This window comes from Canis lupus, chromosome 13 (assembly GCF_011100685.1).
Source record: "Canis lupus familiaris isolate Mischka breed German Shepherd chromosome 13, alternate assembly UU_Cfam_GSD_1.0, whole genome shotgun sequence".
NCBI lineage: Eukaryota > Metazoa > Chordata > Mammalia > Carnivora > Canidae > Canis > Canis lupus.
This window is the reverse complement of record NC_049234.1, coordinates 3,920,708-3,937,828: the sequence shown is the minus strand read 5'-3', so window position 1 is coordinate 3,937,828 and position 17,121 is coordinate 3,920,708. Positions and strand designations below refer to the sequence as shown.

The 17,121-nt window shown below is 38.3% G+C and overlaps 1 protein-coding gene across 5 annotated transcripts in view; it reads left to right on the top strand.

Moving 5' to 3' along the window:
- RRM2B (ribonucleotide reductase regulatory TP53 inducible subunit M2B) overlaps nucleotides 1-17,121 on the top strand; it is a 64,107-nt gene that overhangs the window by 33,964 nt on the left and 13,022 nt on the right. For 2 of the 5 annotated variants that reach the window (XM_038555245.1, XM_038555242.1), the window contains exon 9: nucleotides 5,415-8,175. The exons of 2 other annotated variants lie outside the window; for them this stretch is intronic. In XM_038555245.1, coding sequence (XP_038411173.1) covers nucleotides 5,415-5,567 — 153 coding nt within the window. In that variant the 3' untranslated portion in view covers nucleotides 5,568-8,175. Of the gene's footprint in view, nucleotides 1-5,414; nucleotides 8,176-8,812; nucleotides 9,384-17,121 lie in introns of those variants that run through there. One more of the 5 variants, XM_038555243.1, reaches the window with a different exon arrangement.

Here is a 17,121-nt window from a genome sequence, read left to right as displayed (position 1 = left end):
TATCTTTTATTTGTTTAATGAGATTAATCCATCTGAATTAATACTTTTATTTAAATTTTTTAAATATTTATTTATTTATTTTAGAGAGAGAGAGAGAGAACTGGCGGGGAGGGACAGACAGGGAGTAAAAATCTTAAGTTGACTCCACACTGAGCACAGAGTCTCACTCAGGGCTCAACCTCACAACCCTGAGATCACAACCTGAGCCTGAAGCCAAGAGTCAGACACAACCAACTGAGCCATCCAGGCACCCCTGAACATTAATACTTCTAAATATGAATAGTTATTATGAAGACATTAACTGTCATAATTTGACACTTTAAACTCAGTTGTCTTTTATTTTTAATTTTGTTTCTCAGAGATAATATACCTGAGTTTCATAAAGAGATGTGTTTCTCACATAACAGATGTAGGCTGCAGCCAGTCTACCTGAGTTTGAATCCTGGTTCTGCTACTTTCTAACAAGATGAGCAAGTTTCTTAACCTCTTATCCCCATTTCCTCACCATGAAAGGGAGATGATAATAATACTACTTATCACAAAGGATTATTGATGAATTGGTGTACTTAAAGCACTTCAAATAGTATCAGACATACAGTAAATGCACACTAAGTGGTCATGTTGTATTCACCGTAAGTGGAACATTCATAGAACATTACTGTGTACTGTGTATATGATGGTAATTAGAAATTATAGGTTTTAACTTCTTAGCATGGAAATGTAAGTTTAAATTGTACTTAATAAGAAGCCTTATGAAATTCATGATGCTGGAGTAATCATTTCCTTTCTCAGTAATGCATTTATATTCTGGTGACCACAGAAATACTATCATGAAAAAGTCAGATATGGCAAAGGTTTTTTGTAAGATGAACTATATTTTATTATTTTGGTTATAAAATCCTCTGTTTACTGATAATGGATAAATCAAGATTACAACTGTATTACTATGATCTCTTAAATTTATGAACTGTATATTTTTAAAAATTGTGTTTGTTATACTAATATGTTTGTTACAGGAAAATTAATTTGCTCAGTTGAACCTTAAAGGGAACTCACTGTCCTTTAACCTACCACCATATTCTCACACTGGTACATCCATGTTCTCCTGCTTATTGAAAAACTGTGGACTCCTCAGTATAGTTTTCCCTTTGGGAACTTGTTCACTGTAGATCTATAAAACATCCTGCCTATAGAAGAAAATATAAACATAGTATGAAACATCATTGTTCCACAAGCCTTCGACATATCAATAAATTCCAAAAAGCAGAAATTATACAGACCCTTTAGATTTTAATGCAGTAAAATTAGAAATTAATGATGAAAGATTGCCAAAAGTTCTGTCTACTTAGGAATTGAGAAGCTATCTTAAAATGAGACTAGAGTGAAAATATAAAGTAATAGAATATGAACTAAATAACAATAAGATTATTATATATATCAAAACTTGTGGAATGCAGCCAGCTAGGTTCTCAAAGGAAAATCTAGCCCTTGAATGTATAGTTTAAGAAACAAGACAGTTTAACAGACATAAACTACACTTTGAACTCAAGGAGCTAGAAAAAGAATGGTTCTTATAAGGATAGTTTTTGATAAAATAAGAGATTACTTAAATTAGCAAGTGGTTGTCATTTATACAGAATTCTAAGTAGGAGACACATTAATGATGTTTTCTACTTCTTTTTTAGTTTGGGATTAGTCAACAAATATTTGAGTATTTCCATGTGTCAAAAATAAGCCACTTTATTTTTTGGTATTATTGAAATGTAGTTGGCATACAATGTGATACTAGTTTCAGGTGTGCAACTGACTTGACAATTCTATACATTATTCAGTGTTCACCATGATAAGTGTAGTCACCACCCTGTCACCATACAACGTTATTACAATGTTATTGATTATATTTCCTATGCTGTATTTTTCATCTCAAGGACTGATTTATTTTATAACTATAAGTTTGTACCTGTAATTCCCTTCATATATTTGGCCCATCCTCAACCTCCTCCCCTCTGGCCATCACCGATTTGTTCTCTGTGTTTATGAGCCTATTTCTGTTTTTTGTTTGTTTGTTTGTTCATATGTTTTATTTTTTAAAATTCCACATAGAGGTGAAATCATATGGTATTTGTCTTTCTCTGACTTATTCCACTTATGATGATTCCCTCTAGGTCCATCCATGTTGTCATAAATTGCAAGATCTCATTCTTTTTTATGCTGAGTAGTATTTCAGTGTGTGTGTGTGTGTGTGTGTGTGTGTGTACATACATATTATATCTTTATCTGTTCATCTATTGATGAATGCTTGAGATCAATTCACACATCTATTGCTGCTGTATATAATGCTGCAAAGAACATAAGGGAGCATGTATCTTTTCAAATTTCTGTTTTTGTTTTCTTTGGATAAATACTCAGTAGTAGAATTATGGGATTATATGGTATTTCTGTTTTTAAGTTTTTGAGGAACTTCCATATGGTTTTCCACAGTGGCCACACCAACTTACATTTTCCAGCAACAGTGCATGAGGGTTCTTTTTTTCTCCACATCCTCACCAGAGCTTGTTATTTCTTGTCTTTTTAGTACTAGATATTCTGACATGTGTGAGATGATATCTCATTGCGGTTTTGTTCTGCATTTCCTTGATAATTAGTGATGTTGAACATTTTTTCATGTGTTGGTTGGTCATCTGATATCTTCTTTGGAAAAGTGTCTATTTAGCTTCTCTGCCCATTTTTTCCCCTTCAGCCCATTTTTTCAACCAGGTGATACATTGTTTTGTTATTGACTTGTGTACATTCTTCACATATTTTGTATACTAACTTCTTACTGGATTATCACATATATAAAATATTTGCAAATATTTTCTCTCATTCTGTAGGTTGCCTTTTTGCTTTGTTGATGGTCTCCTCTGCTGTAGTCATGATAGTTTATTTTTGCTTTTGTTTCCCTTGCCTAAGGAGACATATATATGTTGCTAAAGGCCAATTTCTAAGACATTACTGCTTTTTTTTTTTTTTAAGGGAGTTTTATGGTTTCACATTTAGGTCTTTCATCCATTTTGAGTTTATTTTTGTGTATGGTGAAGGAAAGTAGTTTAGTTTCATTCTTTTGCATGCAGCTGTCCAATTTTCCCAGCACCATTAATTGAAAGACTATCCTTTCCTCATGGTGTAGTCTTGCCTCTTTTGTCTTAGACTGAGCATATAAATGTGGGTTTATTTCTTATCTCTCATTCCTGTACTATGAATTAATGTGTTTGTTTTTTTTTTCGTACTAGTACCATATTGTTTTGATTACTATAGCTTTCTAGTATATCTTGAATTCTGAGATTGTGATACTTCTAGCTTTGCTTTTCTTTCTCAAGATTGCTTTAGCTATTTGGGGCCTTTTGTGGTTCCATACAAATTTTAGGATTATACAAGTTATGTGAAAAATACATGCACTTAATTTAATCTGGTCTTAGTTACCTTGCTCATGCCATGGATGATTTAAATCCGATTTTTTGGAAGGTCTCTGGTTTTAAAATCCAGTGAAGCTATAATGATTGGTTCAAGGGTACCTGGGTGGCTCAGTGGTTGAGCATCTGCCTCATCTCAGGGTGAGATCCTGGGGTTCTGGGATCAAGTCCCACATCGGGCTCCCTGCAGGGAGCCTGCTTCTCCCTCTGCCTGTGTCTCTGCTTCTCTCTCTGTGTCTCTCATGAATAAATAGATCAATTAAAAAAAAAAAAAAAAAGATGATTGGTTCAGTGCTTTTTCCACTATATCCTTCTAGTTCAAATTTCCACTGTGACAGGCAATGTCACTGAATTCTATGACTCAACCACACACAGCATATAATCTTTTGTTGAAACATTATATATATGAGTGTGTGTATATATATGTATTTTACTATGTAAATATGTGTATTTACATATGTATGTATGTTTACTATGTATTTTATTAATATATTAAGCTTTATTTAGGCATAAGTTAGAACATGCAATTTACCTATTAACAAACGTACAATTCAGTAGTTTTTAGTATATTCACAGAGTTGTACAATCACAACGATCTGTTTTAGAATATTTTTAGCACCCCACAAAGAAACTCTGTACCTATTAGCAATCACTTTCCTTTCTTTCTCCCACCCCCACCTCAGCACTAGGCACCACTAATCTAATTTCTGTCTCTTTAGATTTGCTTATTCTATATATCCCATTTCATATAAATGGAATCATACAATGTATGGATTTTTGTGGCTGGATTCTTTCCATAGTGGAAGTTTTCAGGGTTCATTCATGTTGTAGCAGTTCTTTATTCCTTTTTATAGCTGAATAATATTTATCAGTACTTTATTCCTTTTTATAGTTGAATAATATTCTATTGCTTGACCATACCAAATTTTATTTATCCATTTATCATTTGATGGGCATTTTCAGTAGTTTCCACTTTTTGGTTCTTTTGAATAATGCTAATATGAACATTCACTTATAAGTTTTTGCGTGGACAGATGTTTTCATTTCTTTTGGAAATATAACTACAAGTGAAATTGCTGGGTCATATAGTAACTATTGTTAATTATTAGAGAAAATGCCAGGTGGTTTTTCAAAGCAACTGCACCATTTTACATTCAGCAGTGTATGAGGGTTTTAGTTTCTTCACATTTTCACCAACACTTGTGGTCTTTTTTATTATAGCCATTCTAGTGAGTTTGAAATAGTATCTCGTTGTGGTCTTGATTTGCATCTCATTATTGAGTAATGATTTTGAGCATTTTTTCATGTGCTTCTTGACCTTTGTATGCCTTGTTAGAGAAATATGTATTTGTCTATTCAGACCCTTTGCTCATTTCTAATTTGGGTTATTTTAATATATTCTTGTCTGTGGTGTTAATAATCCCTGTTGGAATACTCCTAAATTCAAAAATCCTATTTTATTGCTCCTCATGGATCATTGAAATATTTCATGATTTTCTATCAAGCTTTATCACCATGTCTGCTTCTTGTACTCAGAAGCAATAAAAAAGCTTCTTGTCAACATATGTTCCACATTTTGTTTGGAAACATCTGTGGATAGTATGTATCCATCATTGGTTATACCTGTGAAAAGGTCTGCAGTATCTATGATGTATTGGATCTCTCAAGCTGCAAAAATATTTTAGTTTGGTGTTAAATCTTTCACTTCCTGCAATAATATATGTTTTCTTTCTACTTCTTAGAATACCAGAGATGCTAGTATAATTTCTTAAGGAGGTTAGTAGATGATCTCAGTTGTCTTAGAATTTATCAGCCCTGAGTGCCTCTAGGACCTTCTGGAATAATGGATCCTATAGGTGACTAGACAGGTGTTAGGAGACCTGAGCTTGTTAGTTATCTGTTTTTCTTGTGGGTTTAATTTGGCTTCTTCAGAATGTCAAATGACATTTCTTTTCTTTTTAGGTTTTCCAGGCAGAAAATCCCTTTGATTTTATGGAAAACATTTCTTTAGAAGGGAAAACTAATTTCTTTGAGAAACGAGTTGCAGAGTATCAACGTTTTGCGGTTATGGCAGAAACTACAGATAATGTCTTCACCTTGGATGCAGATTTTTAAAACCCTTTGTGTATATAAACCTATCACTGGTAAATAACTGTGTTTTTCTTTGCTTAAAAAACAAAAAAACATGTAAAGCACCTCCTTAGGGAATAAAAGTTTACTCAAGAGGAAATCTAAAACCAAATTTCAATCATGTTGGATTTATATAAATACACTCTAATTTTTTTGTTTCATCACTAAAATATAAGATGATATTATGTAGCAGTTAAGAGCATGATATGAGGGGTCAGTTATAAGTTGGACATTCTGCCCTTACTACTTGTGTGATTCTTGGCAAGTCAGTCAAATTTCTAAATCTCAGTGTAAGTATCTTTAAAATGAGTATAATAGTAGGTCCTAAATTTATCACATGGATATGAAGATTAAGCCACAAAATTACCAATATTACCACCACCACCACCCCTACTACTACTACTTATTAATAGTGTTAATTATGGTGATGTGATAAAATGCCCCGCTGTCCTCAAAGTAATTGCAATTCTAGGTCCTTAGATCTAGAATTAGATCTTTGTATTTTTAATGTTTGAGGGAGAATATAAAGATTTCATTTAAAAGATTATAATTCTCATTAACTTGAGAATAATTTCTTTAAATTCCTCAGCATGTAGTAAAGGAAATTTAGTTCTTAGTTGCTTTGGGGAGGATACTTATGAAGTGGAATTCAGGAGGCCATCCTGGTAGTTGACCTTGTAAGCAAAATGATTCTCCTCCTTTAGAAATCAAAATCATCACTATTGCCAGATGTAGCCCTGAAATATTTAAAGCCCAGGTGAATTAGCTAGGATAGCATTTCCCAAAGAGTATTTGAAGAGTTGTTAGCCCCTCTAGATATTTTGTGAGAGGGAAAAAAAGGGGGGGGATTTTGTGGTCAGAAGAATCTGGGAAATGTTTATCTTCCCTTTCTCTTTAGAATGTATAGTCAGTACATCAAAGAGAAATTATGCAATACATAAGCTTATTTCCCCCTGCATATCCCAGACTTAATACAAATCTGTTTTTCACCAGTTAACATCTCACCTAACTGGTATTGCTCAGAACATAGTTTGGAAAAAGCTGGCCTAGAACCATTTGTACTGAGAGGAAGGAGTTGCAGACTAAGTTAAGGAGACCCGGTGGGGATTACAGAACCATTCATATTTGTGCCAAGCTGAGTAATGTACCCAAGACTGACCTTTGTGGTGCTGCTTTAATATTCTTAAAACTCTTTTATGCTGCTACAAGGTTTAACAGTCCTAATAATGGACTATGCCTCATGTACAATAGCAGATGGTGAGGGAGACAAAGGTCTCTGCAGAGGAGACTGAGGAAAGGCTGGGAGCCCATCTTTATCATTAGGAAGAGTCCAGAGGTAGCACAAACTACCAAAGTGTGGTTTCCCCACTTAACAGCAAACTATCTTATAAAATTCTGCAACCTAGAATTTAGAGATTTTCACTTTGCATAAATTTTTGCTCCATTCATTCAGCAATGATCTAATTAACAAAAACTGGGAGTTCTCAAGTGGGTGCAAAAGGAGCAGGTCATAACTTTGTTAGGGAGGATGCCAGAAACCTGATATATCTCAGCCCATCACAATGCCGATTATTTGTTCAGCTCGTTCAGTGCTGCACATTTGGCCAGCTGTTTTTACATCCACTCAGAAGATCCCACAACAGCTTTAGGAACTTGACAGAGCAGCTAGTATTGACATTTTACTGATGGGAGAGAGTGAGACTGAGAGAAGTTAAATGACTTGGCCAAGATCTGCTCATATCATTGCAGTAGACAGGAGTACATATCTATGACAGTAGAATTCTTTTTTCTTAGAGATTATCATCTTTCTTGTATTTAGTCCTTTATATCCATCTTGATGTGATTTTGCCTATTTCCTCACTCAAGTATTAGGTACTTTAAGGTGTTATATAAAGTATTTTAACTATATTCAGGTAGTATGTTCTAAAGATGTGTCTACTTCTATACAAAAACTGAACATTTAATATTGATAATATCTGTAATTTAATTATCAATTTAAATTGATAATATCTGTAATGATACCAGAACGAAAGAAAGAAAAAAGTTTTCAGTGCATATTTCCTTTGAATCCAGATCTTTTTCATAGGTAATGACAGGTGCCTTAATATACAGCTTATTTATAGTAGCAATAAATGTAACTGTATTGAGATGAAGAAGTTTTAATACTGATACTGGATTTTTAATACACTGGGTTATTATATTCGGTGTTCTATATCCTTTTCTAGGACTCCAGGTTGCGTATTTATTTATTATGTTCAGTATTTTGCTTCTTAGTTCTTAAGGAATGAAGCGGTTGTGGAATCTCTTTTTAATATTATAGATAAAAAAATTCAGAGTATGTTTGTAACTTCTTTTTTAACAGCACATGTATTTAAATCATTGCTATAGTAGTTAAAGTTAAGTTCATTATTTAGGAATACTATAAAAACTTGTAGTTCATGACAGATTGCACTTATTAAAAATATTTCATTGTAATATGTAGAATCATGACTTGGAAAGACTTGGGAAGATAGTTTGATCCAGTGCTTTCAGACAAGGCTGTTTTGTTCAATTATGTATGATAATAAACAATTTTTTTTTACATATAAGCTTACTTGAGTCATGTCTCAGTTGTCTTGTTTTGGAACATCAAATTTTTCTGTTTCTTTTGCCATTTTATTTTTTATTCATAGAAAAGTGATTAGAGTTGAGCCTTGAACAGTGCACGAGTTAGGGGCACCAACCACCCTGCACAGTTGAAATTTACATATAGCTTTTGACTCCCCCAAAACTTAACTACAAATAGCCTACTGTTGACCAGAAGCCTTACCAATAACACAGTTGATTAACACATATTTTGTGTGTTACGTATATTATGTACTGTATTTTACAGTAAAGGAAGCTGGAGAAAAAATGTTATTAAAATCATAAGAAAGAGGAAATACATTTACAGTACTGTCCTCTATTGAAACAAATCCTCACATAAGTGGATCTGTGCAGGTCAAACCCATGTTGTTCAAGGGTCAATTGTATTGAGAAAGCAATTTGCATATTTAAAATGCATACTTAATATTCAGAAATTTGCGTTTTATATTTAAATATGCTAACATCAGTGTCCTGGAGTTCCCAAATTGCATTTGTACAGATTAACCTAAGAGCTAAATGTCACTAATTGATTTTCAGTGGTAAAGAAATCTGCTTATGGGATGCATGAAAGCCAGTTTAGTACTATAATCAATATTGTTTTTCAGCTAAATTGAGTGAATCGGCAGCCAACTCAGGAACTCTTCCTCAGCAGAATCTGTATGAATGGCACAGAAGTGAAATATGTATATCTTTGTTTCCCCTACCATTTAAATAACCTCCTTTTTAGACAATTACAAGTTTGAAGGAAAACTTGGTATTCCTAGGGCCTTGGGAAGAAAGGATTTAAGCCTTCAAATATGGGGCTTAATTCTGTTAAGAAAAATATAGGTGAAAATGGAAGGATAAAGAGTGATTTTTTTTGTACTTCACAAGATTGTTAACTTATGCATTTGACTCTTTGTTTTGTTTTGTTTTGTTTTGCATTTGACTCTTTTATGAATATGTTTTGATTTTTTCAAATATATGGTAAGTTAGCAAAGTTACTTGATATGTATGTATGTAGAGAAGCTTTATTAGATGTAGTGTACCAAGTCTTTTTGCTAAAACACATTATGGTCAATCAAGCCAAACCTGCCTATTTAGAATTGGGTGTTGTTGTTTTTTTTTTTTTTTTCCCCAAAGAAATAGCTGTCTTTTTTTGTTTATTGTGTTGAAGTAAACTATATCATAGCTACATCATTGTGTGTGTGTGTGTCCTTTTTGAGAGTATTTCTTTATAAGTGCAGGGGCTACCCTAATCAAAGAATGTATATATTTTCTATTTGTATATACAGATAAATACATATTGGTATTACTTCGTTCAATTTTCTCTCCCTCCCCCCACACTGTTCCTTGACATAAATGGGATCCCCAGTCCTCTCCCTCATCTACCTTCACCCAAATCCATGAGACTTTCTCCATGTTTCTTTACATCCAGCTGAGACTCCACAGTCCATCATATGACTAGTTCTAACATTCTTTACCAGTACTCTGAACTCTGTCCTCATCTGCATTTCTATCATACATAGAAAAATTAAGGAAATTTCCCCATCTTGGTACAAACATGACAGTTTTTTCCATATTTGCCCTCTAGCAACCAAATGCTGCTAGAGAAAAAAAGCATATAAGACTAATTGGATCCATTTACTATAAATCCATGGTGACTTACTTAGTCCATTGGGGCAGCTATTAAAAACTACCATAGCTTGGGTGGCTGAAACAAGGCATTTATTTCTCACCATTCCGGAGGCTGGGAAGTCCATGATATAGGTGCACCAGAATTAGTGTCTGGTGATTCTTGCTTCCTGATTCGTAGACCACTGTCCACCCACCATGTCCTCAGATAGAGGAAGGGTGAGAGAGCTCTCTGAGGTCTCTTTTATAAAGGTACTTATCCCAGGGCTTCTGGGTGGCTCAATTGGGTAAGTGTCTGACTTTGGCTTAGGTCATGATCTCAGGGTCCTGGGATGGAGCCCCGTGTGTCATCATCAGGCTCCCTGCTCAGTGGGGAGGGAGTCTGTTTCTCCCTCTGCCTCTCTCCCCCACTTGTACACTCTCTCTCTTAAATGAATAAAATCTTATAAGGGCACTAATCCCATTCATAATCCAATCACCTCACACAGGCCGCAGCTTTATACATCATTACCCTGGGAATTGGTTTCAACATGAATTTTGGTTATAGCATTTAGTTTATAGAACCTACCTCTGCACTGTCTATAATTTTAGTACATTTCCCTGGTAAACTTGTTCTCCCTTCTCCATCACTGGCTTTTCTACACTGTCTCCACCTTCTGCTACAACCTCACTCCCCAAGAAGGTGCTTTTATCATCTGTTTTTTTCTCTGTGGCCCCACAAGATATATTCTCACCCAGCAGAAAAATCTGACAATTAGAGGACTCCTAAATCTGGAACCTAAGAAGCTGGCACTAGAATTCAATATACCAATGTCTATGCACGATTTCTGTTCTGTGGAGTCATTGCAATCAAAGAGTGATCAAGGATATTATCTGCTTTGCCATCCTTTCTTCTGTGAATAAGAGCCACTTATTTGTGGAAGCTGCTGCTCCCACTCTCACCATGTGGTTCTCTAGTGTGCCAGCACTAACACACTATCTGGGCCCGGGGTTAGTCATGTGATCCAGGTGGGGCCAGGTCCTTACCTAAGTTGTTTCTAGATGGAACTAAAGGAATGTCATTATTCTAATGACCAAGCTCGAGAAAATACCCTAGTTCTATCCCCCTCAACTGTGAACTGTTCATTATCCCTATTCTGTGCAACTTTACATTATCAAAGTAATAAATGCCTACTTTGGGCCTGAAACAGTTTAAGTGTCCTGATTTGCAAGTGAAAGGACCCTAGGTAAAACAAAAATTGACTCCTGGATCCAAAAAGTGATTGGAAAGAACCTGGGTGTTCAGGTGTGTATTAGTCAAAGAGCTGAGAGCCCCAAGTTTGCTCCTGGGGTGGACTCTGGGGACCAGGTGCACCAGATAATAGAGGCACACCTGGCTCTCTTGCTTATAGTGATACAGATAAAGCCAGACTTCTGTCCCAGTTATGCTTGATACCAAAGTTCATGCTTTCCCTAGAACCTCCTGATCAAGACATCACTGCCGCTCTGATGAGTGGAGTCCCGGGTCCCAGGGGTCATGGATCCCAAACCACCACAGAGGGCTGTTTGGCCTGAGGTGAGAGTCTGCAGCTGCAGGTGCTCCTCAGGCTCTAGGAGAGAGAAGCCCATAGAGGCAAAGGTCAGACACCACCGCATTCTACTGGCAGCTGGCAGGCAGCCCTGGTACAATCAGTGTGGGATTTGGTGGGCAGGGCTGATGGGAATTTAGCAAAGCTAAGTCCACCTCATTCTCTACGAGGGAAGAATAGCTTCAGGATCTTGCCAGCTGGGATGCCTGGGTGGCTCAGCGGTTGAGCACCTGCCTTTGGCCCAGGGAATGATCTTGGGGTCCTAGGATCGAGTCCCACATCAGGCTCCCTGCGAGGAGCCTGCTTCTCTCTCTGCCTGTGTCTCTGCCTCTCTCTCTGTGTCTCTCATGAATAAATAAATAAAATCTTAAAAAAAGGATCTTGCCAGCTGCTACCAAGGTGGAGCTCAGAGTTGCCAGCCCCCACCTATCCTGCATGGATCTGGGAAAAGCCAAAGGAGGCTGCTGTGGCCCCCAGTCTTCCCTGAAGTCAAGGGAAGCAGAAGTGACTGGGTGGGATGGGGGGGGCGCACATGGTGCCAAATCTCCTTTCTTGCTATAAAACTGACCTGTCTGCTCCATTGACCTCCTGTTCCCCATCTCCACCTTTGACTTTTTGCAGGTGGTGGTAGATCTTCCTGCTCTAGAAGATCATGGCAGTGTTTTGCCAGAGGTCTCATTTCTGGACTTCCTCATGGTGGAGCCCTTGAGCCGCTGGTTTCTCAGCTCAGAGGCTGCTTCTTCCCTGTGGGAGTTAGAGGTAGATTTTAAAGAAGAATGATTATGCTTCCAGATGAGCTTGGACTGGAGGGAGGCCTCTGGACACACAGAAGAAATAACTGCTCAGCACTGGTCCTTTAGAAGGGCAAACTCCCTTGGGGAATTTCACCTCCAGCTGGCTGTCCAGAAATGAAAGCCTAGGGGATATTACTGTAAGGGAAGCCCTGCACTTTGGTACTTTGCTACCAACTAAAGGAGGAAAAAGTTCTTTCCTTAGACAGGTGCTGAGCACTTATGAAGCAACTGACAAAGCTACACATTTTTATGAAGTATCAGGAGCCCTGGGCTAGTCAAAGTCACCGGGATTTTGTTATTTGTTTATCCATCCGTTTGGGGGATGGGTGTTGGTGAAGGGAGGGTCAGAAATGGCAGACAGATAACACATACCCTCTGGCCCATTCTGGGAAGATCTAAGGGTGAAGGGGAAGGTACTAGCTCTTGTCTGTTGTACCAGAATGGATCACACCAGTCCCTTTGGCCTTGGATACCTGAATCTCCCATCCACCTCAGTCTGAGCGGGGAGATAGAGATATCTATGGTCAGAGCAGTATATTTTCACAATTCTGATGTGGGGAGGAGGTTTCTTAAGAGCTAAGGCATCATTAAATTGATACTCCAGCCTATGAATACTAAATCTATTTTGACTCAGTTAACTTATTTGCAACCCACAGGAAGTACCTCAAATTGTAAGACTTTGCTATGGTGAGTTGTGGAAGAGCACAGGCTTTAGGGCCAAACTACTGGGTTCAAATCCTGGCTCTATTATTTACTGGCTGGATGCCTTTGGCAAGTTAAATGTGCAACTGAGAAGAACAGCAGTGTGGACTTCTTATGTCATTGTATAAATATGCAGAACACTTAAAATAGCACCCAGCACCTAATAAGCACTCAATAATTGAAGCTATTATCTCAAAGCTTCTTTTTAGCATTAAAATTCCAACTGTTTGCCTGGGACATTGCCATTGGCTTAGAGTGACCTTAAGGTCAATAGTTCCCCAAAGGCTGAGCTATTGGCTTCTTGCTCTGTCACCTTTAACAATTTTGTCGCTGTATAGGTTTCAGTTCTCTCTTGCAGATTGGTCATTCCAATTTTTACCATAAACTTATAAGTACCTAGCATGTTAGTTGGCAAGGAAATATTTTTATGTTTCCTTAACAAATAAGATAGTTTTACTCTTCCTACAACATTAGCAGTAAGTGAAATTCAGTTCACCTTCATTATTCGTAAAAGTTTAACATCCTTTGTTGTCATCATTAGCCTTTTAAAATCACAAGCCTTAAGAATGAATCATTCCTATTTGGTTCTATAAGTAGCAAAGTCAGGTAGCTTTTATGCCACGATGTATCACTGCTTTAAGGATAACCCTCCAGCCCCAGGAGGCCTGATCCTGTTTCCTCAACTAGACTGAGAGCTTGGGGCTGCAGAATTGATGCTCCTCTGCCTTAAAAGTCCCTCCTTGCATCAGGTGGGGTTCAGACTCGTTATCATTTGCAATAGGAAGTTCAGTTTGAGCCTAAGCTCTCCCACTGGGACTTAGGCATGGCTGCGTTGTGGCTCAATTACGTGGTGGCTCAACTGAAGTTTCTTAGCATGTCGTCTTCTGGGAGAGAACCAGTCCTGGGGCATGGAGGGGGCAGATCTGATGGCTTTGACCCAAGTGATGGGTTGGGCAGAGATTCCGAATGTAGCATGGAAGCTTATACAAACCCTTCCAAGTAGAACAAGGGGAAAGGCAAACCTTGAAAGAGTGGTTTCACACAACCTTGCCATTTTGGGATACAAACCACACAAAGGATAACACAAAGGGAGAGGTCTATTCTCCTTTCCAGGCCAATTTGTAATTGACTTTGGTACTTGGCAGAGCAGTATGAAGTAGGGATGCTTGGCTGTTCCAACTTCTTGCTCTTACAAACATAGATGGTGAACATCCACATATATATTTATACATACGTATACATGTATATATACAACTTTTCACAAATCCATGATTTTCTCTAGGATAAATTGGGTCAGAGGGATGTAGAATTCTGACATTGCCTAACTTTAAAAAAAAAAAGATTTATTTATTTGAGAGAGAGAACACCAGTGGGGAGAGGGGCAGAGGGAGAGAATCTTCAAGTAGACACCTTGCTGGGTGTGGAGCTTACCAGATATGGGGCTCCAGGCTTAATCTCATGACCCATGAGATCATGACCTGAGCCAAAACCAAGAGTTGGACACTCAACTGACCAAGCCATCCAGATGCCCCTCTCACGTTTTTTTTAAAAGAGTATGGAAGTAAAATGTGCATATACAGCCAGGCCTGTCTTTTTTTCTTTTAAATAATACAGAGCTTTACATACAAAACTTTAAAAAAAATTTTTTTTTAACTAAAACTAGATACATTCCAAAAATTTTTCTTTGGACTTAGGTAATTTTTTTTTTTTTTTTTTTTTTTAGTTTTTATTTCTGGCCATATTTCTATTTTTCCCTTTGGCAGATACTGTTAGCTCTCCACTTCAAAGCTATTCCCAATCCTTGCTCACTTCCACAACAGAAGTTGGGAAAGCCACGTCATGCTTGCTTTCCCAGATTTCCTTGTAGCTAGAAGTGTCTAAGTGGCCCAATCTGGCTAATGAAACATAAAGTAAAACTTATTGGGTCTTATGGAGAAATATTTTTTCCTTTCTGCTAAGTGAGACTTATGAAAAGAAAATCTCTGCCAGGAATGCTCCTTTAGTGCCCTGTCTTCAAACAGTTGTGTGAGGATGTAATCCTTGCTACAGTAATCCTTGCCACCTTGTGATCATGAGGCAACATGCATGAGGCAGAACAAAACAGCTAAGATACTGATGATAGAAAAGGTAAAAGGCAAAAGATTCCTGGGCGTTGAGGATACCATTACATGGACCAGCCATGGTAGCTTCTACCTCCCATTTCTATTCCGTGAGACAGTAAGTAACCAAGATTACCTAAACCATTCTAATTTACGGTTTCTATTCCTTATAATGAATACATCCTATTTGAAACAATCTCCCCTTTTTAAAACAATTCAAAATGAGATCATTATCCCTTCCCCCTCATCCTGTGTTCCTCACCCGTAGGGTGGTTTAAATACTCCCACTCTGATTACATTCTTTACAAAACATTTAAGAATGTGAGACACCTAGATCCATTTCTCAGCAATGCTGGCATCCTTCACAAACGTTCCTGCCCACCCAGCCCTGGTTCAGCCTGGTTTTCCAGTCCTGTTGCCCCATCTCCTGTTCAGCCCTTAGTGCTCCCCAGGCTTTTCCTGGCTCTCTCATCAGCCTGTCTTCCTTTTCCTCCTCCTGCCTCTTCATGCACTCTGGCTCTTTCCCAAGCCAAAGCAGATCCCAACCCTCTCAATGTGGTAACACTGTTTTCTAGATAGCCCCCTCCTATCTATCCTCTCTTATACCACCCCAAATTTGGTCCTGGAGCCCTGAAACCTTGGAGGCTCAGCTTCTTGAATATTTAGTTCCTCTCCCAAGCTCATAGAAACAATTGCACCGAAGTCTCCATCACTGGGCATGGTTCCTTGTATCTTCCCTGTTATTGGGCAACTTAACAGATGTTCTTTACCCCAACCCTCATAGCAAAACAATGACACCTCATTTATCTACCTAATTCATTTGTTCAAGGACTCTCACCATTGACCTCATTCTTTTTTTTTTTTTTTTTTTAAGATTTATTTATTTATGAGAGAGAGAGAGAGGCAGTGACACAGGCAGAGGAATAAGCAGGCTCTGTGCCGGGAGCCCGACACGGGACTCGATCCTGGGACTCCAGGATCGCACCCTGGGCCAAAGGCAGGCGCTAAACCACTGAACCACCCAGGGATCCCTCATTGACCTCATTCTAATCAAAATGCAATTATATGGGGGGGTGGGGTGGGGGACGGGCAAATGCCCTTGGATAAAAAGTTCCTGTTTTAAAAGGCCAACTCTTCACCTGGCAGCCAGGTGGCACTTTTGTCACCTTTGAGCCTTGAAACAGCAGGACCATCTTCAAAGGTTATTCCTGCTATCAGTGACAACTTGCATGGGAGAGGCACATGGATGATGAACCCTGGCAGTCATAGTGTGCTGATTTGTTTCCAACCTTCAATCTCATCGTGAAAGTTAAAATGTCCCTAACTTTTGGCTATGTGTGCAAGCCTGGTGGTCTGTTGCCAATAGGAACTGTGCCTTGGTTCACTATCTTCAGAAGCACCTGAGGGTACTTGGTAGTAGATTCTTGAGCCTCAGATCTACCCAGTCTGATTTTCTATGCTTAAAGAGAATCTGGAAGTGTGTCTTGTGCATTCCAAGGTTTGAATGGGTGATGGACTTATTTCCAGGCTGGGATTTGCCCCAGATTGAGCCTGAATCCATGCAACAGGAGTCATGCTATATCCAGGCTCGACTGTTATTGCAAATGCCCCCATTTTGTAAATGGTTTCTTCTTGGTTCAGGTCAGGAGGTCAAGGCTGAATCAGTTGTGGGCATAAACTATCACCAATCTCCCAAATTCCCAGTCCTTATCCTCACCTGTTTCCCTGAAATTCCCCAGACCTATGTGGTTTGAGAGGTTGGCTCCAGGTGCAGCCACCAGAGGCATCTGTTACATCTCCTCTCTGCCTCTCACCCTCCTGCCTTGACCTCCATTAACCAAGAGACTTTCAGTGGGGGAGACTTTCAGCCCCATGAGAGTAGTACTGTGTGTGCCCAGTAGCTCCTAAATTTCCTTGTGAAAACAGTTCCTTCAGGGTTGGGGGACGCCTGCGCAAATGTGTACACGCATGTACGCACACAGATGCCCCTCAGGTCCACCAGTTCATGCAAAGAAACACCCTGAACAGCCCATGAGTTCTTCAAGGAGCCAGATTTCAGATTCTAGTCTGGACTGAACTAAGGCATCCTGGTAGTTAAGTACATGCTGGGACACCAAGTTTATTAGAGCCCTTCAGG